The sequence below is a fragment of the Rattus norvegicus genome, chromosome 1 (genome assembly GCF_036323735.1).
Source record: "Rattus norvegicus strain BN/NHsdMcwi chromosome 1, GRCr8, whole genome shotgun sequence".
Classification (NCBI taxonomy): Eukaryota; Metazoa; Chordata; class Mammalia; order Rodentia; family Muridae; genus Rattus; species Rattus norvegicus.
In genome coordinates, this window is record NC_086019.1 from 165,650,458 (window position 1) to 165,678,429 (window position 27,972).

The 27,972-nt window shown below is 45.5% G+C and overlaps 1 protein-coding gene across 20 annotated transcripts; it reads left to right on the forward strand.

Moving 5' to 3' along the window:
- Positions 1-20: 20 nt before the first annotated feature.
- On the forward strand, positions 21-27,547 carry Anapc15 (anaphase promoting complex subunit 15). Of its 20 annotated transcripts, XM_039106196.2 has the most exons (7): positions 78-202; positions 10,656-10,871; positions 25,297-25,381; positions 25,505-25,634; positions 26,538-26,597; positions 26,894-27,031; positions 27,191-27,547. In XM_039106196.2, the coding sequence occupies exons 3-7, from the start codon at positions 25,359-25,361 to the stop codon at positions 27,236-27,238; spliced, it is 399 nt and encodes a 132-aa protein (XP_038962124.1). In that variant the 5' UTR covers positions 78-202; positions 10,656-10,871; positions 25,297-25,358; the 3' UTR covers positions 27,239-27,547. The 20 variants fall into 20 exon arrangements, with proteins under 20 accessions (XP_038962104.1, XP_063141275.1, XP_063141277.1 ...); XM_039106176.2 differs by lacking the exon at positions 10,656-10,871 and having other exon boundaries at positions 21-202; XM_063285205.1 differs by lacking the exon at positions 10,656-10,871 and having other exon boundaries at positions 58-202; positions 25,510-25,634.
- Positions 27,548-27,972: the final 425 nt, after the last annotated feature.

A 27,972-nucleotide genomic window follows, 5' to 3' on the forward strand; every position in this document is an offset into this window, starting at 1 on the left:
CCAAGTGGCATATTTCCTCTATCAAGGCCACACCCCCTAAGCCTCTCCAAACAGTCACCAACTTGAGATCATGAAGTGAAATTTCTGGTTTCTTTGGAAACTCAACTGGGGCACGTGATCTTTTTCTGGAAGCTGTCTTCTTAGAGGGCACATGATGTTTTTCTGGAAGCCGTCTGGTTGAGAGGATGTTTTGCTAAAACAGGTACGTGAGAGAATGTTTTGCTGAAGCAAACTCTTGAGAGGAAATGGGATATTTGGAAGGAGTATAAATAGAACCCCTCAGACAGTGAAGGGATGCTCTTGCATTGCTACACCTTGCAATGTTTTGTTGGTCTTCACTTGGTAGAGAGAAAAGTACCAAAAACTTCTGGTGGTATTCTGGCTGATTCTTGCTGATTCCACTGACTCTTTGCATATTTGGCTGAGCTTTCGGGTTCTGCTGGATCAAGTCGCTGCTACTGATTCATGATTGGTGTTTTCTGTTTGAACAAGACTGCTAATATACTGACAACAAAGATTGAATTTGCCTCGAAGAACTACTTCTAAACAGGTCCACAACCTCCTTGTCCTAGTAACCATCTTTCTCCCCTACCTTTGGTCAATGAACTATAAGGGAGGTTAAAATGTTAAAAAAAAAAAACAAAAAACCCGGATTAAAGTAGGTTTTAGAAAGATCTAAGCCTACAGGATCAAGTATTCAAAAAGCTTAGACTATGGGAAATATTTCATTCAAACTACCTCAAGGTCAAGATGGCCTGCAGGGACAAATAAAGACCATTTAGGCACAGAGAGGGAACAGCTAGAAGGGACTCCAAGATTGGGATGTGTGAGCAGAGCTTAATTTGGAGATAGAAAAGGGAATCACTTAACATGGAGCCTAAATGGTGGTAGGCAATTTCCAACACCACTGACAGTTTGTGTTTTAGAAGGTACTACAGGAATGCATTAAGAGTCCTCAAGAGAAGCTGGGCATAGTGGCACATACTTGTTGAAAGAAAAGAAAAACTAAGGAAAGGTCAAGACCAGTCTTGGGTTTCTGCACCAGATGGATGTAAAAAAGAAATAAAAAGGAAAAGACATGACTGTTCTTATGGTGGAGGAGGTTTATTGCATAAACCAGGCACTGGTGGTGCACCCCTTCAATGCCAGCACTGGGGAGGCAGAGGCAGGTGGATCTCTGAGTTCTGGGACAGCCTGGTTTACAGAATGAGTTTAAGGCCAGCCAGAGAGACCCTGTATGGAAACACACACACACACACACACACACACACACACACACACACACACACACACTCACACACACACACACTGAAGAAGAAGAAGGAGGAGGAGGAAGAAGAGGAGGAGGAGGAGGAGGGAAGAGAAGGAAAGAGGGAGAGAGAGAGAGAGAGAGAGAGAGAGAGAGAGAGAGAGAGAGAGAGAGAGAGAGAGAAGAGACCAAGCATAGCTAGGAGGCAGGGACATCTGGAAGAGTCCAGAGTGGACTTGACCCTGAGTCATGTGATGGGGTAGGAAGGTAGGAAGGATGGGAGCTAGACCAAGAGACCAGGAGGGTAAAGGCTGGATTAGATTGGATTGTATATTATATAAGGAAGACCCTCTGGGGGAAGGACAGCCCAGCCCCTGAAATGGAGAGTTGGAGCAGTGGTAGAGAGAGGACGAAGAATGCTAACCACATTTGTATGTAACAGGTAGAGACTGAGGGATGCTGGGAGAATCTCGCATCCAGGTCTGCTTTGATATGTTAAATAAGCACCCCAGCTATTTGTCCTAGGGTTTGAAAAGTAACATCTGTAAATTCCAGCAGTTGGGAGTCAAAGGCAGTAAGATTCTCCACAGGTTCAAGACCAGCCACAGCAAGACCCTGTCTGGGAAGGAAAAAGGCAATATATTAGAAATCATGTCTGTAGTTTCAGTTACTAGAGAGTTTGAGGCTAAGAGTTGTAAGTTCTGCATAGGCGGCAGGAAGAGTTCAGTGTTAGAAAGTGGGTTCCAGAAGAGGATTGTCAGGTGAGACATACACTTTTGGTAGTTATAGCTTTAGGATGGTTATCCGTATAGCCCAAACATCAAAATATTTACCTTTCCTCAGGCTCATCAACACAACACACTACTGCAGAAACCCTTGATTTACTATAAATCTGACAGGAAGGAAAGGAAAAGGCATCCCAGTGCCCCACCCCCCTCTTTTTCATGGTTCCATATATCTAGTTTTATACACCATGTTCAGAATATGCAATGCTGGGGAGAAAACCCAAGGCCGAGGCCATGCTTATCAAACAAGCATTCATCACTTGAGCCACATCCCCTGCACTCCGTGTAATTTTATTTCTTTTTTTTTCCCCTAAAACCGAGGACTGAAAACAAGGCCTTGTTTCCTGAGCCAAAATCCCCAAAGACTCAGTCAGTATAGTTTTCATTTGCTGTGTGTTTTATTATTTATAGTAACATTGTTTTGAGAGGTCCAGAGACCTTGGGAATAAACATTTCAACTCCCTGGGAAGCATACTCAGAAGGAGCCACCGACAATGGGCCTTTAGTCGTTGATGGCCCTGAAGTAGGGAGGATCGGTCTGGAGCTGAGTCAGCTCCTAGGACAGGGAGCTGAAGGAGATAACAAGGCCAGACCTGAGCTGGTTTCTGAAACTCTGCAAGGTCTCACCGAATATAATGAAACTAACATAGCAGCCAATCAAAATTTTACTGATGGCTTTGCCCTTACCAATCATATTAGAAGTTACCTAATTCTCCTGGAAAATTCCCCCAGCCCTGCATAAAAAGGGGATCTGTGAACCCCTTTGCTTATCTCCATGCTGATGAATGCTAGCCCGTGTATGCTGGTGATTTCTGCGGAATAAACTCTCTTTGCCTTTGCTTTCTGTTTGGATCTTGGGTCCTCCTTCAGCAGTTATTGGACCCTAACAGTTTCTATGCTAAGGATGGTGGTACATGTTGGTAGACTGAGACCCACATATTCCAGAACCGACCTGCCTTCAGTTACTCGGCCCCAGCAGCCTCATCGTCACGATGTGGACATGGTGCACAGGCGCATTCTCCGTATCCCTTATAAAACCTGTGCCTTCATAGCCTGCCTCTTTTTCATTCTGCTCGAGGCAGCCTTCTGTGATACAATGCACCCCCAGTAGATCTCTTACATGAGGTCTCTTGTATGCTGTAACTTTTGTGGCATTCCTTACTTGTTCCTGACTTGTTTGAGTTTCTGTCCTGATTTCAGGAATGAACAAAGATATGGAAGCCAAATAAACCCTTTCCTCCCCAAGCTCCTTAGGTCATGATGTTCTGTCGAAACAATGATAACCCCAACTAAGACACTGGGCTACAGGAGACCCTGACTCAGATAGATAGATGATAGATAGATAGATAGATAGATAGATAGATAGATAGATAGATAGACAGAGAGACAATAGATATATCTTTCTTTTTTAATAGTCTTTTTATTACATTCTTTCCCTCCCACAAGTCCTTCCAGATCCTCCCCTCCTCCCACCTTCTTTTTTTTTCCTTTTCTTTTTTTCGGAGCTGGGGACCGAACCCAGGGCCTTGCGCTTGCTAGGCAAGCGATCTACCACTGAGCCAAATCTGCAACTCCCTCCTCCCACCTTTTAAGTTTTTCTTGAAGAACAAAAACCCAACATAACAACAAAACTTCTCTAAACCAAGAAAACAAAATAAAGCCACACCCAAAAGAAAAACAGCTGCTCAAACAGCAATCCCCAACCCCACCAAACAGTAACCAAATAAAAGCACACACAAAAACCCATGGAGTCCATTACGTGTTGGTCAGCTACTCCCGAGCACGAGGCCTGTTGTGCTGGAGTGATGTACCCAGTGTCACGGTATTGGAGAAAGCTGATTCTCCCTTTCCCAGCAGGTGTAAATGACAGCTCAGTAGTTAACCTTTATCGTAGTGGTTAGGTACCGATTAATTGATTGATTGATTCATTCATTCATTTATTCATTTTTTTAAAAAAATAACAAACTAATTATAATAAGATAAAACAAAACCTATCACTTAGGAGTTGGACACGACAAACCAACAGAAGCAAAAGTGCCCAAAGGAAGGCACAAGAATCAGACCCATTTATTCCTTCCCTCAGCAGTCCCATAGATACTAAACCGGAAGCTGTATGCAGAGGACCTGGTGCAGGCCCTGTGCTTGCTGGTAGATATATCTTTCTGTCTAAATCTAATGCAGTCTAACTAGACATACAGTTATCCTGGGGTACACAGCCCGTTGATTTCAGTCTCTGTTGATGCATATCTGAGGGAACAAGGTTCTTCTGTGACTCTGGTGTCACTGAAAAGCAGAGGATTGTCATGTTGTTGATGCTCACTTCCCTTGGGCTTCTCTTTCTTCATTGTCAATTGGAAGTTGGCACGGATACCCCTAAGTATCATTGTGTATCTGGTCCATTCTAATGGGGAACACATGGAGTCTGGATTTTCTCTTGCCTGGGAAGGTTAACTGATCTTTTCTTGGGATCAGGTTTCCCTAGTACTGTCTTCTCCTTTGTAATAACTGTGTGGTAAGGTAAGAACTATAGACAGTTAACAGCAGCTCTCACCTGCACATTTTACTATCTGATGGGCTTCCTGATGGATACTTTTTGTTGTTCCTGTCGTTTGTTTGGGTGGCCTCACCATGTGTCTTAGTTAGGGTTTTACTGCTGTGAACAGACACCATGACCAAGGCAACTCTTATAAGGACAAAAATTTAATTGGGGCTGGCTTAGAGGTTCAGAGATTTAGTCCAATATTGTCAAGGCAGGAACATGGCAACATCCAGTCAGGCATAGTGCAGGAGGAGCTGAGAGTTCTACTTCTTCATCTGGAGGCTGCTAGCAGAATACTGACTTCCAGGCAGCTAGGATGAGGGTCTGAGAGCCCACACCCACAGTGACACACCTACTCCAACAGGGCCACACCTTTTAACAGTGCCACCCCAAGGCCGAGCATATACAAACCATCACACCATGTAACTCTGCCAGTTTGGAAATCACTATGTAGACCAGGCTGGCCTTGGACTCACAGAGAAACAACTGCCTGCTTCTGCCTCGTGAGTGAGGGAACTGTAGGCATGTGCCACGATGCCTGGGGGCCTGATGGACATTAAAACATTAAAAACAATTTTTAAAAACATGTATTTGGTTAATATGAGTATGGGTATGTAGAAGAAGTGTGTGTGTGTGTGTGTGTGTGTGTGTGTGTGTGTGTGTGTGTGTGTGTGTACATACAATATGCCACAGCTAACAGAGGACAGAGAACAACTTGTGGGAGGGAATCAGTATCTTCCTTCCACCATGTGGGTCCTAGAGATCCAACTCAGGACATCAGGCTTAGTAGCAGCAAATTGCCTTCACCTGCCGTGACATCTTGCTGGTCCCTGATGAATATTTAGGAGTATATATTAATTTATTTATTGTATGTGCATGCGTATTTGTGCCTGAGTATGTATGTGTGCCACATGCATTTAGTGCCGGTAGAAGCCAGCAGAAAACTTCATATTCCCTGGACCTGGAGTTTCAGAGCCAACTGAGGTGGGTGCTGGGATGTTCAAGGTCCTGGTATTGACCGCCTGCTTGTCAGTGACTTCCAGAGTGGAACTATCCAGCCTCCTTGGGCCTCTGTACCAGTGTTGAAGAACTTTATGTTCCCAAGCCTGTCATTCCCAAATTATAAGACATAAGGTACATGCGGAGAGCTGGGCATGGTGGGTAATTCTTTTTTCATTATTGTTTGTGTGTTTGTTTGTTTGGTTGGTTGACTTTTTGAGGTTTTCTCTGTGTCTCTGGCTGTCCTGGAACTCACAGAGATCTACCTGCTTCTGCATCCTTATTGCTGGGATCAAAGGTGTACAACACCACCTCCCTGCAATGCCACATTCTTTTAATCTCAGTATTGGAGAAGCAGGAGGATTGCAATTGCAAGACCAGTCAAGGGATGGAGTAAGTTAAAGGCTTAGAATATACAGATATGCACATATATCAAGACCACGTCTTCATGGTTGGTTAAGTTTTCTTGCTATTTTGTTGGTGTTTGCTTGTTTTTTTTTCTTTTTTTTCATGTGTGTGTGTGTGTGTGTGTGTGTGTGTGTGCGCACGTGTGTGTGTTTCTCACATGTAGATATATGATTGTTTGCTTGGGGTGGATACACGTGTGTTGAGACTCAAGTTTGATATCAAGAATAATCTTCAATTGATCTTCCACTTTATTAATTGGTCTGTGTTTTGGTTATTATTCTATTTCTCTCCCTGATCCTATAACCCTCCCACCACACACACACACACACACACACACACACACACACACACACACACACAAAGGCATGTTTTTCCTCCCCCTCTTCATCTTCCTCTTCCTCTTCCTCCCCTTCGGCAGGGTTTCTCTGTGTAGCCCTGGCTATGTTGGAACTCACTTTGTAGACCAGGTTCACTTCAAATGCAGAGATCCAATTACCTCTGCCTCCTGAATGCTGGAATTAAAGGCATGTGCCACCAACACCCGCCACTTTCTCCTTTGAATTCTTCTAGGAGTCCAACCCATGGACAAGTGCTGCCCACATGCAGATGGGCCTTTCTACCCAAAATCGAAAGTCCCTCTCCTACATGTCCACAGGCTTGTCTCCTAGGTGGTTCTCCATCTTGTCAAGCTGACTATCAGTATTCACAGCCACAGTGGAAGTGCTAGAGGTTTCTCTGTAAGTCACTCTAGGCGAGGACTCAGAAGACCTGAGTGAGCATGAGTCAATTGGTGACGATCCCAGAGATGAATACTCTAGCCCCTAATTTTTCCAGACACAGGAGAAACTGTAAGGAAATCTATGAAATGAGACCAGACCTTCCCCTCTGCAAACAAAGCTGGTCCCCACCCAGGCTGGCTGATATACGGCAGATTTTCAGGCTCTCCACATCTTCTCATTTTCCTCCCTGACCACGACAACTCTCATGACCCTAAAAAACCATATGCAAACCACACATGCCAGCCAGGGTTGGGGAATCTGCCTCTATAGGAGCTTATTTAATATAATGGAAAATACTCCTGGACTATAGGACAGACTGGAGGGAAGGGGTGGTGCTCTGGTTTAGGCTATGTCACTCAGTTATAGTCATTTCTCTCTCTCCAAGGTCTGTGTCTGCACCATTTCTTGGCAAAGAGGAAGGACTCCAGAGGGGACAGGAGGTGTGGGTACAGGACTTGGGTTTCAGTCTGGGAGGATGAAGGCGTTTTGGAAACAGCTGCTGGTGACAGTTGAGCAACAATATGTAGAAATCATTGCTTCTGAACAGCTTTTAAAATTAATTTATTTTATTAGCTGTGCAGTGATGGCACACGCCTTTAATCCCAGCAAGCACTCAAGAGGTGGAGGCAGGGGAATCTCTGTGAGTTCCAGGCCAGCCTGGTCTACAGAGTGAGTAGACCATGGCTACACAGAGAAACCCTGTCTTGAAAAACAAAACAACAACAACAAAAAGGTTTTAATTAAAATTATTTTCTTAATATGCATGGGATGCTGGAAGAGGACATCAACTCCTCTGGATCCAGAGTTGTAGATGGTTGTGAAATGCAAGGTAGGAGCTAAGAATTGAACTTGGGTCCTAGAGAAGAGCCCCCATTACTCTTAACCACTGAGACATCCCTCCAGGCCCTAAACAGATTTAAGAAGTTTATTTATGGATGTGTGTGCATGCACACATGTTGCATGTATGTATAGACACAGGCATGTCATTTCATGTATGTAGAGTGTAGGGGAAAAGTCTGAGCCTATTTCCAGGTGAAAAAGCTTACAAACCCCACCAATCCCTGAGCACAAAATCCCACCAATCTCAGAGTTTGCCCCAAGATCAGGTCACAAAATTCCACCAATCACCAATCCACCCTGAACCACCGCCCCCAAGAAGCCCTATGTAAAGCCTGCCTTCAGCTGGGTTATTCATCCATGAGCATTGTATGAAATCTGCTGTGTAGTGTGACCTTTTGGTATCGATTGGCTCCCAACTGCCAAGATACTTCCCTTCAGAGCTGCAACCCTCATGTGGGGCTCAGAGAACAGCTTTCAGGAGTCCATTTTTTCCTTCTGCCACGTGGGGTCCCAGGATCAGACTTAAGTCTGTCAGGCTTGAAGACTAGTTAGTGCCTGCTGGGCCACATGACCAGCCTCAAAATGATGCATTTTCATATATAGTTTTTCACAGGAACACTATTTTTAAGGCAGCATATGAGACATGGAGGAACGTACCTCCATGGATAACCTCCATGGAGGCTGATGCAGGAGGATCCTCACACAATTGAGGGCACCCTGGCCTAAGTAGCAACCTTCAGGTTAGCCAATGGTAGACAGCAAGATCCTGTCTCAACAAGGAGAAAAAGATGGAGGGAAAGGAGATGGAGACGAAATGCCAGAAGTGACTGGGTCAACACAGAGTGAACTTCCCTATCAGAGGGTCATGCCTCTGGAGCCTGCCCACGCCACAGCCATGGTCTCTCTCTGAGCAGTGCTACGGGGACAAAGCTCTGCATCTCTTCTGGGCCCTGGGTTCAGACCGAAGCTCAGCCGCTCAGAGCAGCTTCTGGAATCCTAAATGTGAAGCTCAGCCCCCCCACTTCCCCTCCCCCTTCCGCCCTGGCTCTAGCCACACCAAGCTGGCCACTGTTCTCTGGCACCCATGACCTGTATATATGCTGTCCTCTGCCCAGCTTCCCTTTCCTCCTGTCTTCCTGGAAAATGTTAATACTTCTCCAAGGCCTAGCTTCTTCATAGGAAGTCTGACTTGTAGTCTCTTCAGTGTCTAACGGAGGTGGGGCACCCAATTCCCCTGCTGTATCTTGAGGGACGTGTCTCCCCTTAGACCTGCCTTTGAGCTCTGACACATAAATAAGGCTAGGAAAGATTCCCCATTTCATCTCCTCAATTCCCACATGTTCTTGTCCCCACTCTAGACCTCTTTTCTCACAGTGTAAGTGAACACTGCCACCCACCTGCTGGGTAGGCCCTCAGGTCATATTCGGTGACGGGGTATGAAGACAGTGCTCGCCCCAGTGAGGCTTGATATATGGCCCTATACTACTTCATATTTGTTGGCATCTGGGAAATGACATTTTGGGCTCATATCCTGCTTTCCTGTGCCCTTCCCTAAGCTGACTTATCAACCCCCCTGACTTCCTCCCTGTCACGATCACTCCGTTCCTCTTCTGGAGGCCACTCTAACTTCGCCTGGTCTTATAGTGCTTGGTGTTTAGTGCACTCATCCTGCTCCAAGCAATTCTGGTCTGCGAACCCCATGTGGCTGTCTCTAAAAGCAGAAGCAGTGGCCGAGGAATCTGAGGGTCCTGTTCATTTGTTTTGCCCTGGGAGACACAGTCAGAGGTAGACAGTAACGGGACAGAGGCAATGGTCATTGGACTTTTAGAAACCCAGATCTTTTGCTTTCCACAGCCTGTGTACCCCACAGGGAATCTCAGGGATACTCAGAGGTCAGAGTCCTTCCAGGGGCCTAAAGAATGAGTCCTCCATCTACACGCTACTCCCAATAGCACCTCAGGTCCAGGTTTTGGCACAACCTTGTTCTGTAAGGTTGGAATCTTGGAAGCATCCTTGGCTCCTCTAGACCCACAGAGGTTCTTAAAGGGACTCATGAGGCTGGCAGCTGGGTGTGGTAGCACTTAGGGGCCTGAGGCAGAGAGACTGCTATGAATTTGAGGTTAGCCTTTCTCACATAGTGAGTTCCAGGTCATCCAGGGCACAGTGAAATAAAACAACAGGTTGGAGCCTGGTGGTGGAGGTGCATACCTCTAGTTCCTGCACTTGGGAAGCAGAAGCAGACAGATCTCTGAATTTGAGGTCAGCCTGTCCTATGGAGTGCATTCCAGGATAGCCAGGGCCACACAGAAAAACCCATAGGGAGGGCAGGACAGGAGGGGTGGAGGACAGGAAAGTTCAGAACACCGATAGACACCAGACCCGTCAAAAACAAACAGTCACAAACAAGAGATTGGAGTGATAGGCACACTAAAGCATGGTATACTAGGAAGCATCAAGGAGGTGTCTTGAGCAAGGCCTAAAGGGTTTTACTGGGTCTGAAGAACTGAGGCTTGTTGGGGTATATCATGGAGAGGTTAAATTCACATGCGGACGGATTGAAAATCAAGGCCAGTGCTCTCTTTTTTTCTTCTTTTTCTCTCACTTTCCCCTCCTTTGTCTCCATCTCCAACATCCTCAATAAACTACTTCCACAGGGGTGGGGGGAGAAAGAAAATCAGGGCTAGCTGGTTCGAGGTGAGGATTTCAGCTCTTACCCTGGCAATCAGTGAGAGAGTCAGATCATGGAGAGTCAGATGAAGATGTAGAGCTGGAGATCTCAGCGATACCACAGCAGAAGGTTGGCTGTGTGCTCCCCCTGAACCTATTCTTCAACCGGAGCTACCCAGTGGGCACACCGCTGGGGGCGGGGTTGGGGATGGAGGGAGATAAACCAAAGTCTAGAACAGGATCCACAGCCCATGTGTTCCTTTGCCAGACCAGAAGGGGACACAGCAGAGTCTGGGATGAATGCTGTGTTCCTGGCCTCTCTGGGTACCCCTAGGAGTCAGGAACGGGGTACCAGGTCTACCTTTTCCCTTGGGGCATCTGCGCACCAGGCAGAGAGGAGAGGCAGAGCCTAAGACGAGTGGAATCAGTCTGACGAAGAGCAAAGTGTGGAGAGAACCTGAGGGGCTGATCGGGAGAAAGCCTTCCACGGGAGTCTCCAGGTGTTATGCTGCGGAACTCAGTGCCCACGGTCTTCAGTGGCGTGGCGTGGCGTGGCGTGGCGTGGCGTGGTGTGGTTGCCTATTCCAGAGCAGCCACACAGACAGGTAGGGAGTGGCTCCACTTCTACCCGTCTCAGATCTTTGAGATTCCCTGGGTCTGAGCTCACTCAACCTTGTCAGTTCTGTCTGGTGACACTGTCACACATGCCCTACATTACTCTACAGCTGTCTGGGAATCTTATTGTGGTAAAATATAGACAATACAAACGTTTACATTTCGCCCTTTTTTATTTTCTTTCTTTATTTTTTTTAAAGATTTACTCATTTATTATATATAAGTACACTATAGCTGTCTTCAGATACACCAGAAAAGGGCATCGGATCTCTTTACAGATGGTTGTGAGCCACCGTGTGGTTGCTGGGAATTGAACTCAGGACCTCTGGAAGAGTAGTTGGGTGCTCTTAACCGCTGAGCCATCTCTCCAGCCCTATTTTCTTTATTTTTAATGTATATGGGTATTTGGCCTGCAGGTATATCTGTGTACCATGTGAGTGCCTGGTGTCAGTGGAGACCAAAAGACAGAACCCTAGAAATAGAGCTACTCGTCTGTGAGCTACTATGTAGCTGCTGAGAAATGAATCTAGAACTCTAGAAGAGCGGCCAGTGATCTTAACCACAGAACAGTCTCTTCAGCCCTGACTTGTCTTGTCTCTGAGACACGGTCTTGCTACCTAGATTAGGCTGGTCTAAAGCTCAAACTGTGTAGCCCTGACTAGCTACTCATTCAAGGCGATCCTACAGTCAGTAAGCTTATATGCCAGCACACCTAGCCTTATTCTTGAATTTTTTTTCCTTTTTTTTTCCCTTTTCTTTTTTTCGGAGCTGGGGACCGAACCCAGGGCCTTGCACTTGCTAGGCAAGCGCTCTACCACTGAGCTAAATCCCCAACCCCTATTCTTGAATTTTTAATTTTTTTTTTTGGTTCTTTTTTTCGGAGCTGGGGACCGAACCCAGGGCCTTGCGCTTCCTAGGTAAGCGCTCTACCACTGAGCTAAATCCCCAGCCCCTTTGAATTTTTAAAAACAGGATTTAGCAGCATTAAGTACATCCTCGTGTCGTGAACTGTTAGTCCAGTTATCTCCTGGAATTTTCATCATCACAAACTGAAACTTTGCCTTCCTTTAAAAACTAATGCGTACCACTTCTTTCACTCCAGCACATGGGAGGCAGAGGCAGACACATCTTTGAGTTTGAGGCCAGCATGGTCTACAGAGTGAGTTCTAGAGCAGCTAGGGATATACAAAGAAACCCTGTCTCAATAAAACAAACAGAAAGACTATTTCCTCACTGAACCCTCCCGAATCCCTGGCTGCTTTCATTTTTCTGTCTCTGAGTCCAACAACTCCTGGAAGCTTATATCAATGAGTCACTTGTCAAAGGACAGTGCTGCCCTTTGGTAACCAGGTGCCACTACCTTCTGAACCATCTAGCTGGTCCATCTGTTTTCTTTAGCTGACCAGGAGACAGTCTCAGCACTACAGACTACACCCAACACACCCTGAAGCCTTGTTTGTTTGTTTTCCAGTTTCCAGTTAGTTCTCGCTGAGGTCTCTGGACCTTCCTGCTGGTGTCATGTGAGTACATGACAGTGGGATACAGGAGACACCACATGCTTGCTGTATGTGTATTGACTTTTTTCTTTTGTTGTGTATTATTATTATTTTCTTTTTGGCGCCATGACAAACTACCACAAAGCTTATGGCTGAAAACAACACAATTTACAGTTCCATGGGCTAGAACTACAATATGGGTCTGTCTATGGGCTAAAACCAGTGTGTGTTCAGATAGATCCCTGTTGCTTGATGGAGGTTCTCAGGGAAACTTTACTTCCGTGATTCTTTTCAACTTCTGGAGGCCACTTTCATTTGTTAGCTCATTGCCCCTCCTCCCGTCTCCAAGTCAGCAATGGGGCATCTCCCTGACATCCTCTTTCCTGGTAACAGATTGGAAGGGTTCCCTGGCTTGCAAGACTCACCTGCTGGCATAATCTCAAACAGCGTCCTCATCTCAAGCTCTTTTATCTATTTTTTACATTTTATTTTATGTCTGTGAGTGTTTTCCTTGCATGTGTGTATGTCAGAAGACAGTACTGGATTGCCCGGTGTTTGAGTTAGAGAGTTATGAGCCTATGCAGATGTTGTAAGTGGACCCAGGATCCTTGGCAAGAAAACAAAATGGTCTTCTTAACTGCTAAGACATCTTTCCTTCTCCCTTTTATCTTCTTTACTTTTTATTTTCAGGACAGGATCTGCAAAGCTTGTTAACGTATAATTCCCTATATAGCACAGGTTAGCCTTTCTTACCTCATCGTTCTGAGTGCTGATTACTGGAGGATGTCACCACGCTTGCCAAGGTCCTTTACTTTAATGTCTGTACAGAGTATCTTTTGTAATCTAAGCACATTCGAAGGATCTAGGATTGGGACACAGACAGACATCTTAGGGTTAGTGTTTGTCCCACCTGCTATCCCGATGTGATGAAGGTATGTGTTCAAGTGTGTGTAAGTTTGCTTCCAACACAGAAGGGCTCCCTTCTTACTTTTGTCTGTTTTGGTGAGAAGAAAGCTTGACTGTGGTAAGCAAATATATGCAAACCCACCATGAAAAGAGAAGCCAGTGAGAGCTCCCTTCCTGAGGCTGGCATTCTCTCAGGAATCAGAAGTGAATCTTAACAGATCCCTTCCAACTCATCCACCCACATTAAAATCTATATGTGATGGTTTGAGTGAGAATTGCCCCCCATAGGCTAGAATATTTGAACATTGGCTTCCCACTTGGTGGTATCATTAGAGGAGATGTTACACCCTGGCCGGAAAAATTATGTTCCCTGGGGTGGGTTTGAGAATTCATAGCCTTGCCCTGATTCCAGTTTGCTTTCTCGTCCCCATGCATGTAGTAGAAGATGAGATCTCTTCTCTGCACTCAGCTTTCTGTGCTGGCTGCTTCCTGCCATGCTACGTTAAATTACGGACTTTTATCCCTCTAGAACTCTAAGCCCCAAATAACCTTTCTCCTACAAATTGCCTTGGGCGTGGCATTTATTACAGCAATGGAAATGTGGTTAAGGCACAGGCCAAACCCTGAGAGTCCTCAATGAGGTGTTCAAAAACCCGGATGTGGAAGGAATCCTATTTTGAGCTATGGTGCATTCCTGGGCCAAACGTCGCTGTGGGACCTCCCAGCTGTCCACATCATCTCTCGTCATAACTGCTGTCCAGCCTTGGCATTCTCCTTACTCCCCACAACTCCATCCTACCCAGGATGGTTGTTTCTGCTCTCTTTCTCTCAGATTCCCAACTATCTTTATCTTTTGAGACTATCTCTCCTCTGATCAAAAAGCTTGTGTGTGTGTGTGTGCGTGTGTGTGTGTGTGCGTGTGCATGTGTGCGTGTGTGTGTGTGTGTGCGTGCGTGTGTGTGTGTGCGAGCATGTGCGCGTGTGTGTGTGCGTGTGCGTGTGCGTGTGTGTGTGTGTGTGTGTGTGTGTGTGCGCGCGCGCGAGCGAGTGTGTTAGTACGCTCCTTTAATCCTAGCACCCAAGAGGCAGAGATAGGTGGATAGGTGGGTGGATCTCTGACTTTGAGGCCAACCTGCTTTACAGATTGAATTCCAGGACATCGAGAGCCGCATAGAGAAACACTGCCTCAAACAACAAGAAGAAGAACAACAAAATGCCTTTCTCAGTGTCTCCTTATACTCCCACAAGATTATGTGCCATGTTTTGAAGACAGGGCATCATGTCTTGGACTTGATTCTCACATAGCACTCATTGCCATGGGTACAACACAGCAGGACCTCAGTCAATGCCATTCCCTGCGTACCACATTCTTTAAGGTCTTGTCTTTTCTTTTCTTTTTTCTTCTTTTTCTTCTTTTTTTTTTTTTTTTTTTTTTGGTTCTTTTTTTTTTTTTTTTTTTTCAGAGCTGGGGACCAAACCCAGGGCCTTGCGCTTCCTAGGTAAGCGCTCTACCACTGAGCTAAATCCCCAGCCCCGGTCTTGTCTTTTCTTGACTGGAATGTCCTCTCCTGACTTTTAGCCTGTAGGTCTCCTTTCCTTCAAGGACCCTTCCACATCTCTTCCTGATATTCCCATTTTTCTCTTTCATAACTGATCTTCATTATAGCATTCATCTCATGAATTTATGACACGAACACATAAACCAATGGAACAGTCAATTCGTTAGACCAAAGGAAAAAACCTGACACGATGCAAGCATTTACTGAGTGACTACTTTGTAGGTTCTGGAGACATTGAGATGAACCATTCAGATATCTGCCCTTGGAGCCCAGATGGTCTGCTTTATATCCACAACAAGACTGCAGACTGCCAGGGAATCAGGACTCAGCTCAGATCTCTCTGTGGGTCTTTATCATGAAGCACAACATGGTGATAAAAATGGTTCAGTGGGTAAACAGTCTTAACTGTCAGCCTAAAGACCTACATCTGTTCCCCTGGACCTACACAGTGGGAGGAGAAAACCAACTCCCATAGGTTGTCCTCTAACCTCCATCCAAGTGAGCGTGCAGGAGTGCACACAAACACATATACACACTAAACAAATATTTAAAACAAATTTTAAAAATTTACCTATGTATTTTTTATGCGTGAGTGTTCTGTCTGCGTGTAAGCCTGCATGCCAGAAGAGAACACCAGATCCCATTACACGTGGTTGTGAGCCACCACCTGTAGGTGCTGGGAATTGAACTCGGGACTTTAGGAAGAGTGACCAGTACTCTTTTTTTTTTTTTTTTCTTTTTTCGGAGCTGGGACCGAACCCAGGGCCTTGCGCTTGCTAGGCAAGCGCTCTACCACTGAGCTAAATCCCCAACCCTGTGACCAGTACTCTTAACTGCTGAGCCATCTCTCCAGCCTGACAAATGTAACTTTTAAGACATTAAAAGACGGGCTGGAGAGATGGCTCAGCGGTTAAGAGCACTGACTGCTCTTCCAGAGGTCCTGAGTTCAAATCCCAGCAACCACATGGTGGCTCACAACCATCTGTAATGAGATCTGATGCCCTCTTCTGGTGTGTCTGAAGACAGCTACAGTGTACTCATATATAATAAATAAATCCTTTAAAAAAAAAAGACATTAAAAGACAGTTTTGTGAAATGAATTCAAGAGTGACATTCTTTTCTTTGTTCTGAGACTGGGTCTCTTGCATCTCAGGCTGGTCTCAAACTCAGCACTTAGCCGAGGAGGATGACCTTGAATTTCTGATCCTCCTGCCTCTACCTTCTGGGTGCTGAGATTTGAAGCACGGTTATCACACTCACTTTCTGTTGCGCTCAGGATCAAGCTCAGGGTTTCATGTGTTCAGTAAGCACTCTACCAACGGTGCTGTAAGCCCAGCCCAACAGTCTTAAATGGTAGATTCAGCTCAAGTGAGCCAGCCACTTGGTTTCCCGACCCTCAGGTTTCTTCTCTTTGATGTTGAGATACAGTTTGTACCATGTAGCTTGGGTTGGCTCAGAGGTCTCTATGTAGATGAGGGTGGCCTTATCCTCGAAGAAATCTGTCTCCCTAGTGCTGAGTTTAAAGGCGTGTGCCAACAGTTTAGGCCTCAGGTTTCTTGTTTTCTTTTTGGTTTTTCCAGACAGGGTTTCTCTGTGTGGTCTTGGCTATCTTGAAACTCCCTCTGCAGACCAGGCTTATCTCCAAATCACAGAGTTCCACTTGCCTCTGCCTCCCTCTGGAGTGCTGGGTTTAAAGGCTTATGCCACAACTGCCAGGCTTAGCCTTAGGTTTCTTATGAGCTTACTTGGAGCAGGATTCCCAGGGTTAGGATGAAGCCATGGGGAGACTGTGAGTGTGGAAGCCTCTATAAGCATGAAAGATGGCGACTGCCACAGTTTCCTCTGTCACCTGCTCTCAGACTGGCCTTGTTCCCAAGATAATGGGAGGAATGAGTAAGCAAGACTCGCAGGCCCGGGCAGTCACATCACTTAGCCCCGGGCCTTCCTGGGTCCTGCAAACATCTCTGGGTAGAGTCACAAGCTTCATCCAGCCCGAGGGCTCTGGGTTTATTTTTGGGGAAATTGCCATCTTGACCCTGCTTTCCATTTTTCAGAGCTGGAAAGATGGTCAGGATATTAAATTAAATGGGAACTTGGGGATGAGACATGGTCTCTTTGCGGTCCTTAAAGAGACCAATAAGGACGATGTAAGACCTCAATGCCCAGTGCCTTTTCCATCCTATTCCCATGAGCACCAGCAAAGCCCTGCCCCATCTGAATTCCCTAGCACTGTTGCCCTATCCCTGCCTATCTCGGTGTGCCCAAGCAGATTCTCACAACCCTGTAAGCATATAACCCACGTCAAACTCTGCTGTTGGTCATCCTTCTTTGTTCCATTTTTCCCCCCTGCTTGTTCACCAAAATGGACTCCTCAGGGTCCATTTAAATATTTCCTCCTCTGGGAGAGAGAGAAAAAGTATAAATTTACTTTGTCCAGAGTTCATTCATCTCTCCATTTTCTGTGTTCTCCTAATCTCCTCTGCATATATTGATTTCAACATTAACCATTTTCTTCTATTTCAGTCCCCACTAGGCTGAATTTTTTTTTCTTTAGGGCAGGATTTCTTTTCAAACTGTCTATCTTTCTCTCCAGAGCCTAACAATGTGTCTGGCACTCAGCTGACATTCAATAAATGTCACTGGTGAATTAGTAACCATAAGTTGTTAAACCTGACTGGGGACTTTGGAAAGAAACTGTAAACTACCAGGGAATATCCACGTGTCCAGAGCTGGGATGGTCAGTGGGGAAGGCTGTCTGAGATAGAGGGAAGATAAAGAAGAGAGGAAGGACGCCTGGGGACAATGATCATAGCAGAGTAAGGGAAATAACCAGAAGAATGGCCTGGGGGCTGGAGAAGTGGCTCAGTGGTTAAGAGCACTGTCTGCTCTTTCAGAGGTCCTGAGTTCAAATCCCAGCAACCACATGGTGGCTCACAACCATCTTCTGATGTGCCTGAAGACAGGGACAGTGTGCTCATCATTACATAAGTAGATCTTTAAAAATCAGAATGGCCTTGGAGGCACAGAGATCATTCCATCTTTTTCCTCTAGAAGCTTTCTGTCTACTGGGGCAACAAGACAGAAACATGATTTTGTACAAAATTGGGCCACAGTAGACTAAATCCTCCTTTATTTTTTTTAAAGATTTATTTATTTATTCTATATAAGTACACTGTAGCTGTCTTCAGACACACCAGAAGAGGGCATCAGAGCTCATTATAGATGGTTGTGAGCCACCATGTGGTTGTTGGGATTTAATCTCAGGACCTCTGGAAGAGCAGTCCGTGCTCTTAACCGCTGAGCCATCTCTCCAGCACTAAATCCTACTTTCAAACATTTTTCCAAACTTGTTTCCAGGTTACCACTCAGTTCACCTTTTTCATCTATTTGGTTTATGACTTATTATTGGTGGGAACTATTCTCCGCCTTCTTTATCCACTCTTTTTTTTTTAAAGATTTATTTATTTACTTAATGTATATAATAAGCACACTGTAGCTGTCTTCAGACACACCCAACCCCATTACAGATGGTTGTGAGCCACCATGTGGTTGCTGGGAATTGAACTCAGGACCTCGGGAAGAGCAGTTGGTGCTCTTTTTTTTTTTTTTTTTTTTTTGGTTCTTTTTTTTCGGAGCTGGGGACCGAACCCAGGGCCTTGCACTTCCTAGGTAAGCGCTCTACCACTGAGCTAAATCCCCAGCCCCGGTGCTCTTAACCGCTGAGCCATCTCTCCAGCCCCTTTATCCACTCTTGATGACCTCACCCCATTGTGTAGCTTAGATATCATAGCTGTCAGGCATGAAATATCCAGCCCGGCTCTCCCATTGATCTGCAGACCCACACGTTTCTGTGCTCCCTCAGAATCTCTAATATAAAGTGTATCTCAAACTGCACAAAGAGTGTCCCACTGAGTGTCCTCAGTCTCTTCAACCTCAAAACATGGCAACACCAGTCTTCCTGTTGTTTGGGTCAAAATTTTGTGGTTCCTTTCTTCCTCAGATGCCCTATAATCTATACCGTATCTGTCAGCAAACATTGCTTTCTCTACTTTTGGTTGTTTTTTTTTTTCTTTTAGAGAAGGTATCTCTGTGCAATCCTGGCTGTCTTGGAGCTTGCTATGTAGACCAGGCTAGCTAAACCCAGAGATCTGCCTGCCTCTGTCTCCAAATGCTAGGATTAAACATGTGTGCTACCGTGCTAAGCTGATTTCTCTACTTCTAACTTATTCAAGATTCATCCATTTCTCATCCTCTATCTCTTTTTTTTAAGTTATTTTATCTTATGTGTATGAGTGTTTTGCTTGCATGCCTGGTTCCCGTGGAAGTCAGATAAAGGTGTTGAGTCCCCTGGAACTGAGTTACAGTTGTGAGCAGCCATGTGGATGCTGGAAATTGAACCAGCTCCTCTTAAAGAGCAGCCAGTGTTCTTAACTATAGAGCCATTCCTCCAGCTTCTTTATTTTATTTTGAGACAGGATCTCACTTCGTATCCCTGGTTGTCTTTGAATTTGATATGTAAATCAGGCTAGCTTCAAAATCCTAGAGACCTGCCTGTCTCTGCTTCTTGAATGCTGGGTTTAAAGGCATGTGGCACTAGACTTGGCTTTATTTTAAATTATTAGTACTAGTATTTTAAAGTATTAGTGTGCGCCTCTGTATGGGTTTGTATATGTAAATACAGTGCCTAGCAAGGCCAGAAGAGGGCACTGAATGTCTTTGAGCTGGAGTTCCAAATGATTACCAGCCTCTTAATATGAATATAGATTCTGGGACCTGAAGGGATGGTTTATTCGGTCCTCTGTAAGTGCAGTTCATTTAGCAGTGCAACCCCCACTTAATGTATTGCCGATGACCACATAAGGCACGGCTAGGCTGATGAGAATTCTCACAAAGTCGTTTTGATGAATGTAATGCCAAAGACGAGAGAGCCCATGCGATGGATTCCTATACGACCATTCTCCCAATCGCAGGACAGTTCAGCGAACGTCACCATGCTAGTACACACATGTAATCCCAGTCCTTAGGAAGATCAGGCGTTCAGGCTATCCTCAGTTCTAAGCAAGCCTGTAGGATCTAAGGTTAACCAATATTAAAATTAGAATGTCACCAGTTTGATTTAGTAGATTCTCTTGATTGCTGGGCCATCTCCTCCGCCCCCAGACATCTGGGTTATTGTGATAGGCTCCTACGGTGTCTCCCTGCCCATGCTGTTGTGCTCTCCAAGTTTTTTTTTTTTAAGATTTTACTTATTTTATGTATGAGTACACTGTAGCTGTCTTCAGACACACCAGAAAGAGTGCATCAGATCGCATTACAGATGGTTGTGAGCCACCATGTGGTTGCTGGGAATTTAAAAGGACCTGTAGAAGAGCAGTCAATGCTCTTAACCACTGAGCCATTTCTCCAACTGCCAATGTTTTCCTAAAAGAGACAAAGTAACTGTTAAAATATGAAGCAGATTGTGTGGACCCTCTGCTCATAACACCTCACTTGCTCCCTGTGCAATAGAAAAGCCAGCATCCATACTTGACCTATCTGCAAGGTGCCTCTATCTGGGCCCTATTCCTCTCCATCTTCATTTATGTATTCATCGCACGGGACGCTGAGCTGAGGCTCTTCTAGGGCTTTGGCATGAGGTTCTCGTTCTCTACCTATCTACCTGCCTATTTACCTACCTACTTGTCTATGTATCTATCTACTATCTATCGACTATCTATCCTCTATCTATCTACCCCTCTCTTTTTCTCCCTCCCTTCTTCTCTCCCCACTCCTCAACTACTCAAAAAGTTGCCATCCCATTGATCTGCTTGTCATCAATCCCCCCACACACACACACACCTAAAATACCACCCCAATAAATTTTGTTTTTTCTGGAGCAGAGGACCAACCTAGCAAGAGCGGTATCACTGAACTAAATCGCATCCTCCTACCCCCAGTGTTTTATTCTCAGTATTTACTGCAATCTTAAAAGTGGTATCCATATTACTTGTTTCCTTTATTGTTTCTCTCACTAGAATGGAAGCCACAATGAAGGGAGGGACGGTCTATTTGTTGAATAGTGATGCACATATATTTGGTTTTGTGTGTTCTTTTTTATTATTATTTTGGGACAGGGTCTCTTTATGTGGCCTGTAATTCATAGACATTCTCCTACCTCTGCCTTCCAAATGCTGGATTTAAAGTCACGTGTTCCCATGCCCAGCCCTCAATAAATATTTGTTAGAGGGATGAACAAAAAGAATGGACATTTCCAAGTGGTAAATTTTACACTTTGGTGAAAATCTGTTTTTCTGTTCCCTTTGGAGACAGTCTTTTGTTTGTATGTTATGTATGTATGTATGTATGTATGTATGTATGTATGTATGTTTGTATGTTATGTATGTATGTTATGTATGTATGCTTGTATGTATGTATATTTTGAAACAGGGTTTCCCTATGTAGCAGTCCCGGAACTCATTATGTAAACCTACCTGGCTTCAAACTAACAGAAATCTGCCTGCCTCTGCAGGGGGACTTCACTTTCCACCCTTCCATACTTGAAAACCCCACAAAAACATGTTCTTATCATATTTCTGTTTTTTTTTAAAAAACCAATATTCTCACTACATCTAGTTAACTTTTTTTTCTGATTCACATTTACTTGGTGTGGAAGGCAGCAAACAACTGCTACAGTGTGTCTGTGCAGGTCAGAAGACAACTTGTGAGGGGCAGCTCTCTCAGACCATGTGGGTCCTAGGGATTGAACTTGGGTTAGGCTTGTCAGCAAGTGCCTTTACCCACTGAACTATCTCACTGGCCCTATTTTTATTTTTAAAATTTATACTTGGTTTTGTGAAAGACAGGGTATTATACATTTCAGGCTGGCATTGAATTTGCTATACAGCCTAGTCCAATCTTGAACTTCACATTCTCTTGTCTCGGGTTCCTGAGTGTTAGGATTTTAATAAGCAGAGCTTGCCAAAGTTTAAAACGTTTTAAGCTGGGGGTTGGGGATTTAGCTCAGTGGTAGAGCGCTTGCCTAGCAAGCGCAAGGCCCTGGGTTCGGTCCCCAGCTCCGAAAAAAAGAAAAAAGAAAAAAAAAAACATTTTAAGCTGAAGCTGAACTCTTGGGGCATAAAATTAAGACTTGATAGGAACCACATACTGAACCCCTGGAACAGCTCTGTCTCATCCACTCTTCACCATAGCCAAGGACAGGAGGAAAACTAGGCAGATTACCATGCTAGTTAAAGAAGAAACAGTGTAGACAAAGAATTTACAGGCCTGGGGCGATGCCTTATGGGTTAAAGTGCTTATTCTAAAAGAAGCTAGGACTGCAGTTTGGATCCTCAGAACCCACATGAATACTGGATGGTTAAGGCAACCAGCCAGTAAAGACAGAGAATTCCTGGAGAACCTGGGTAGTCAGATTGGCCTTAGCAGGGACTTCTGATTTCAAATAAGAATAAGATAGAAGGAGGGGCTGGGGATTTAGCTCAGTGGTAGAGCGCTTACCTAGGAAGCGCAAGGCCCTGGGTTCGGTCCCCAGCTCCGGAAAAAAAAAAAAAAAAAAAAAGAATAAGATAGAAGAACCATTGAGGAAGATTACCAGTGAAAAGAGGAAAGCAACAATCAAAACCAAAACCAAACCCAAGCAGACTTGCCAAAGTTTATACATCTAGTTGAGACAAGAATGAAACTTGTATGACAGCTAGTCCTGACAGGCTGGATACACCTCAGGAGGGCAGTTGAATTTCCCAGAAATAGAATGTGGGGGCCAATTGCTGACTGATTCCTCAAGGCTGTTATATGTATTCTGAGGGCAATTAACATGTTCACAGATTTATACCCAGCTTATATCAGAACCTGAAACAGACTTCACACAAATACTTTTTGTCCAACGCATACATAAAAAATGAGAAAAGCCAGGTGTGGTGTCACACACCTTTAATCCAGGCATTCAGGAGGCAGCGCCAGGCCAGCCTGGTCTACAGAGTGAGTTCCAGGACAGTCAAGGCTACACAGAGAAACACTGTCTCAACAAACGAACAAAAAAGAAAACAAACAAACAACAACAACAACAAAACAAAAAACAAAGTAGTGGATAGATGAAGCACTGGCTGCCCTTCCAAAGAACCCAGGTTCAATTCCCAGCACTGATAGATTGGCTCACAACCATCTTTAACTCCACTTGGATTCCAGGGATCCGCTTCTTGCCTCTATAGGCACCAGGCACGAACTGGTGCAAATACACACACACACACACACACACACACGCGCGCGCGCTTTCTTTTTTTTTTTTTTTTTTTTTTTTTTAAGATTTATTTATTTATTTTGTATATGAGTACACTGTAGCTGTCTTCAGACACACCAGAAGGGGATATCAGATCCCATTACGGATGGTTGTGAGCCACCATGTGGTTGCTGGGAATTGAACTCAGGACCTCTGGAAGAGCAGTCGGTGCTCTTAACCACTGAGCCATCTCTCCAGCCCACGCGCGCGCTTTCCAAACACTCATACACATAAAATAAAATTTTAAATAGATAAAAAGAGGCCAGCATGGTGTTATACAGTTTTTATACCGGCACGAGGCAAGGCCCGAAGATCTCTGACTTCGAGGCCAACCTGGTCTAGTGAGTTTCAGGCCGGTCAGGAATACGCAGTGAGACCCTGTCTCAACAAAGAAAAGCAAATATTGTGGATATGATGTAGCTCCGTGTCAGAGGCCTGTCTAGCGTGTTCAAGGTAGCCTCTCAAAAAGAAAAGAATGTATTCATACAGGAAACTGAGTCTGAGAGGAACAGAAGGGAACAGATGTTCCTGGAACGCAGCACACACAGGATCCTCACAAGCGAACACTTCTGGAAACCATTATATTTCGAAGAGATTTAACACTCAGACACCGCCTAGTGACAAGCGGGCGGGACTAAACGGACGCTGGAGAGGGGCTAGCCTGCAGAAACCAGGCCCTTGAAACTCAAGGCGGGGCCGATAGGTAGACGGAGCAAATAAATGTCCTCCCCCAACCTGTACGTAACTAAGGTACGTCAACATCACTTCCGGTGTGGTAGTTGAAGCGGGAAACAAAAGGAGACGGAAGACGCATGCGTTAGTGAGTCCCGGATTCTGGTGGGTTCTTCCGCTCAGGTCTGGGGAAGCGCTTCCGGGTCGCCGCCGGCTGCCGGCTCTTGGCGCGGTAAGTGCGGAAACAAGACTACTGTCGTCTCCTTGCTTGTTCTTTCTTCCGGCTTTCAGAGAAACCTAGTTCCTTTGACTCGCCTCCCTAGCAGCTCATTTTCCCCTTTTTTACTCTTAACGACATCCTACTCATTGGCCGCTTCCTAGAGTCTAAGCCCCACCCATCACACATGTTCCGTCATGCATTGGTTTCACTTCCTGTCACCCAGCATTTCTTTCAGTTAATTGGCTTCAGCCAGGCCGCGCGCATTTTGCGATTAGCATCCCTATAAGGTCTAAATCCTGATGAAGACCCGCCCCTGCCTCCTTCTTGTTGGTCAATCTTGCAGTCATTATCATAATGAGCAAAGAATGGGCGGTGGTGGGTAGGATTTTAGGATACAAAATCTGTCAGTACTTTTGGGATGGGGGTGGACGCTTTTTTTCCTGTCACACGGACCTGGGAGGCTTTGGTTTAGGGAATAACAGCGTTTAGTTCTGCGTGGGTCAAATTAAGTTAGAACCAAAGCTAGAGTAGGGCCTGGTGTGGTAGCTGGTGTACGCCCTTAATCCCAGCATTCGGGAGCTGAGGCATGCTGATCTCTGTGAGTTTGGGACTAGACTGGTCTATGTTGTGACTTCCATGCCAGTCAGGGCTAAATAGTGAAACCCTATCTCATTTACTAAAAATAGGGGGAAACACCAAGGTAGACACCTAATTTATTTTTTCCTGTGCCCTTCCTACTTTACTGGGCCAGGATCCCTTCCTTATATATGTTTTAAATCCCCACCGAGTGTGTGGCCGAAGTCAAGCTCTAACATGTCACTGGGTTTGTGAGCAGATGGGTTTTAGTTGAGCTTCTCGGTTACCTTCCTGGTCAGCAGCTTCAGCCCACAGAGTTGATTTTTTTTCTCTTACATGTTAGTTCATTATTCATTCTTACACTAGTTTGTTTTTCTATTTACTCAACCCTCCTAGGATATCTTTTATCCTTGGTTGTGTGTACTGTAGTTTGGTTGGCGAGAGAGGTGGTTCGTGTCTGAAACATTTTGCACTGGTTGTATGTGAAAGAGCAAAAAATAAGTTTTATGGTGTGTGTGTGTGTGTTTGTGTGTTTAAAATGAATTTTACTAGGTCTCTACTATCGCTAATTTTGTACATGATCACAATGTCACATTCCGTCTCTGGCTCCCAGTCTCTTCTCTCCTCAAGCAGCATACAGCTTTCATTATTTTATTATTTTTTGTCATAATAACTTTGAGGATGATATAATTTTAATTATCCCCATTCTTACAGATGAGGAAACTGAGGCCCAGAGAGGTTAAGTGTATTGGCCAAAGTCAAACAGCTAGTAAGTGATGGAGCCAGGACTCAAACTCAGGTCTGTCTGATTTCAAGAGGGAAGGGCAGCTTCTCTGCTACCTCCCGCTCCACCCCATCCCTATATCAAATTACAACTGCATCGGTTCAAAACAAAACGTGTTCACGTGACCCTTTCCCTCAGCTTAGGAGCCATGTCCACCTTGTTCCCTTCACTCTTTCCTCGTGTGACTGAGACACTGTGGTTTAATCTGGATCGACCCTGTGTGGAGGAGACAGAGCTGCAGCAGCAGGAGCAGCAGCATCAGGCCTGGGTGAGTGAGGACCTAGCGAAGCATGGAGGTGCACCACCTAGGATATGACCTTGCCGTACACTGCTTAGGAAAACATTTGTCACTGTGTTGGGAATACTCAAGCTGGGTTCTTGGGGATAAAGGTCTTACTTTGTGGTACCTTAACTTGCTGAGGGACCCTAGGACTTTGGGGCTAGATTAGATAGATGGCAAGCTCCTGGCAGCCTAAAGGCTTTTCTGTACATCACAGGACTTAATCATTTAAACTCTTTTTTTTTTTTAAAGATTTATTTATTTATTTATTTATTTATTTATTAATTATATATAAGTACACTGTAGCTGTCTTCAGACACACCAGAAGAGGGCATCAGATCTCATTACAGATGGTTGTGAGCCACCATGTGGTTGCTGGGATTTCAACTCAGGACCTCTGGAAGAGCAGTCAGTGCTTATTTATTTATTTATACACTCCAGATTTTATTTCCCTCCTGGTCCCTTCCCCCAGGGTTCTACATCTCATACCTCCTCCTCCCCCGCAATCATCCTCCTTCTCCACAAAGATGTCCCCACCCCACCCACTCCACAGTCAGTGCTCTTAACCACTGAGCCATCTCTACAGCCCATCATTTAAACTCTTAATGAGGACCCACACAATGCCATATTCTAGGCTGAGTGTCTCATTTCACCCTCACCAGAATTATATGAAAACACTGAGGCCAAAAGACTTTACATATGCCCATCTATTTTATAAGGAGCAGATGACAAGAGAAAGGGAGATTGAATCCTCCTGAGAACTGGGGTCGGGGGAGAAGCTTTGTTTCAACATTGGGAGTCTGGTAAGGGGCAGAATGAGCCAGTCCAGTGCTCCTAACCTGCTCTGCCTATGCCGTGGCCCTACTTTTCCCCACACTCCTTTGCCTACAGCTCCAAAGCATCGCAGAGAAAGACAACAACCTGGTACCCATCGGCAAGCCTGCCTCCGAGGTGAGTGGTCCTGTGGTCCCGTGGGTGGGCTGTGTGAAGACCAGTGGACAAGGCCTTACTTTAACGGCCTTGCTTTTGGCTCAGAACAATTGTGGTTTTCAGTCTGGGCAGACAGTGAAAGTGAGAACTCGAGGGCTAGGCATTGTGCCTAGTTAGTACTAAGGTCCTTCAGGTCATGCAGCAGCTTGCCACACTCAAGGCGGGCAAGGGTTGGGAAGGAGGAGGCTCCATGTAGGCCAGCTCTTGACCTGGCCCAGGTAGCCCTGAGACCTACAGAGTCTTTTTTCCTCTCCCAGCACTATGATGACGAGGAAGAAGAGGATGATGAAGATGACGAGGACAGTGAAGAGGATTCAGAAGACGATGAGGACATGCAGGACATGGATGAGATGAATGACTATAATGAGTCACCTGATGATGGAGAGGTCAATGAGGTAGGCGGGGTGTAGGGAGTGAGTGCCTTTGTTCCTAGGCTCCTGCCCCTGATCTAATTTATTGCCAAGCCACACAGAAACCCTGGCTGTACCCAGGGGCAGGATCTGGGCTGAGGCTGCCTGAGGCCCCTCCCCACCCACACCCAGCCTCCTCTTCAGGTGGACATGGAAGGCAACGAACAGGATCAGGACCAGTGGATGATCTAGGTAGAGCAGCCAAGGTGGCCTCAGACTGACTCCAGACCACCTCAGCCTATTTTGCATCCACAGCCTCAGCCCCTCAGCCTGCAGAACCAGCTTGTGGCCATAGTGCCTAAAGCTTCCCTTAGGCACTTTGTCAGCTGCTGCCAGGACAAGGTCTCCTTGGGCCCTTCCAGGCCACCAGTCTTCCCTTGAATCCCAAGAGCCTGAGCCCATCCCACCTTCCTGGCTGGTACCTCACTCACTCCTTGGTTGCCAGGTGTGGTCCCTTTCTATCCCTCTTTAATAAAGACACAGGACTGATTCTTTCCCCAATGTCTATTCCCTGTTTGTTGGTGGGATCCAGAGTCCAGCATCTTATCCTGGACATGGGGATAGGGTTATGTAAGGGCTCTCAAACAAACGTAATGGACCATGCTGGCCAGGATCAGAGCCCAGGTTTCTGTGATTGATAAATCTTATGGCCTAGCTTGTACCCAGATGTTCCTACAGGGCCTCATTGTCTGCAGCTGCCTCTGATCTCATCTAAATCTCATAGCTGAGAGGCTCTGCATCCTGCCAATCAGATGTCTTCTTTTGTTTTAATTTATTTTATGCTTAAAAGTGTTTTGTCATATGTATATCACATGTGTGCCTGTGCCATGTGAGTGCTGGGAATTGAACCCAGGCCCTTTAGGTAGGGACCAGCAGGCAGTGCTCTTAACTGTTGAGCCCCTTCAGCCAGCTGACTCAGTGTTGAG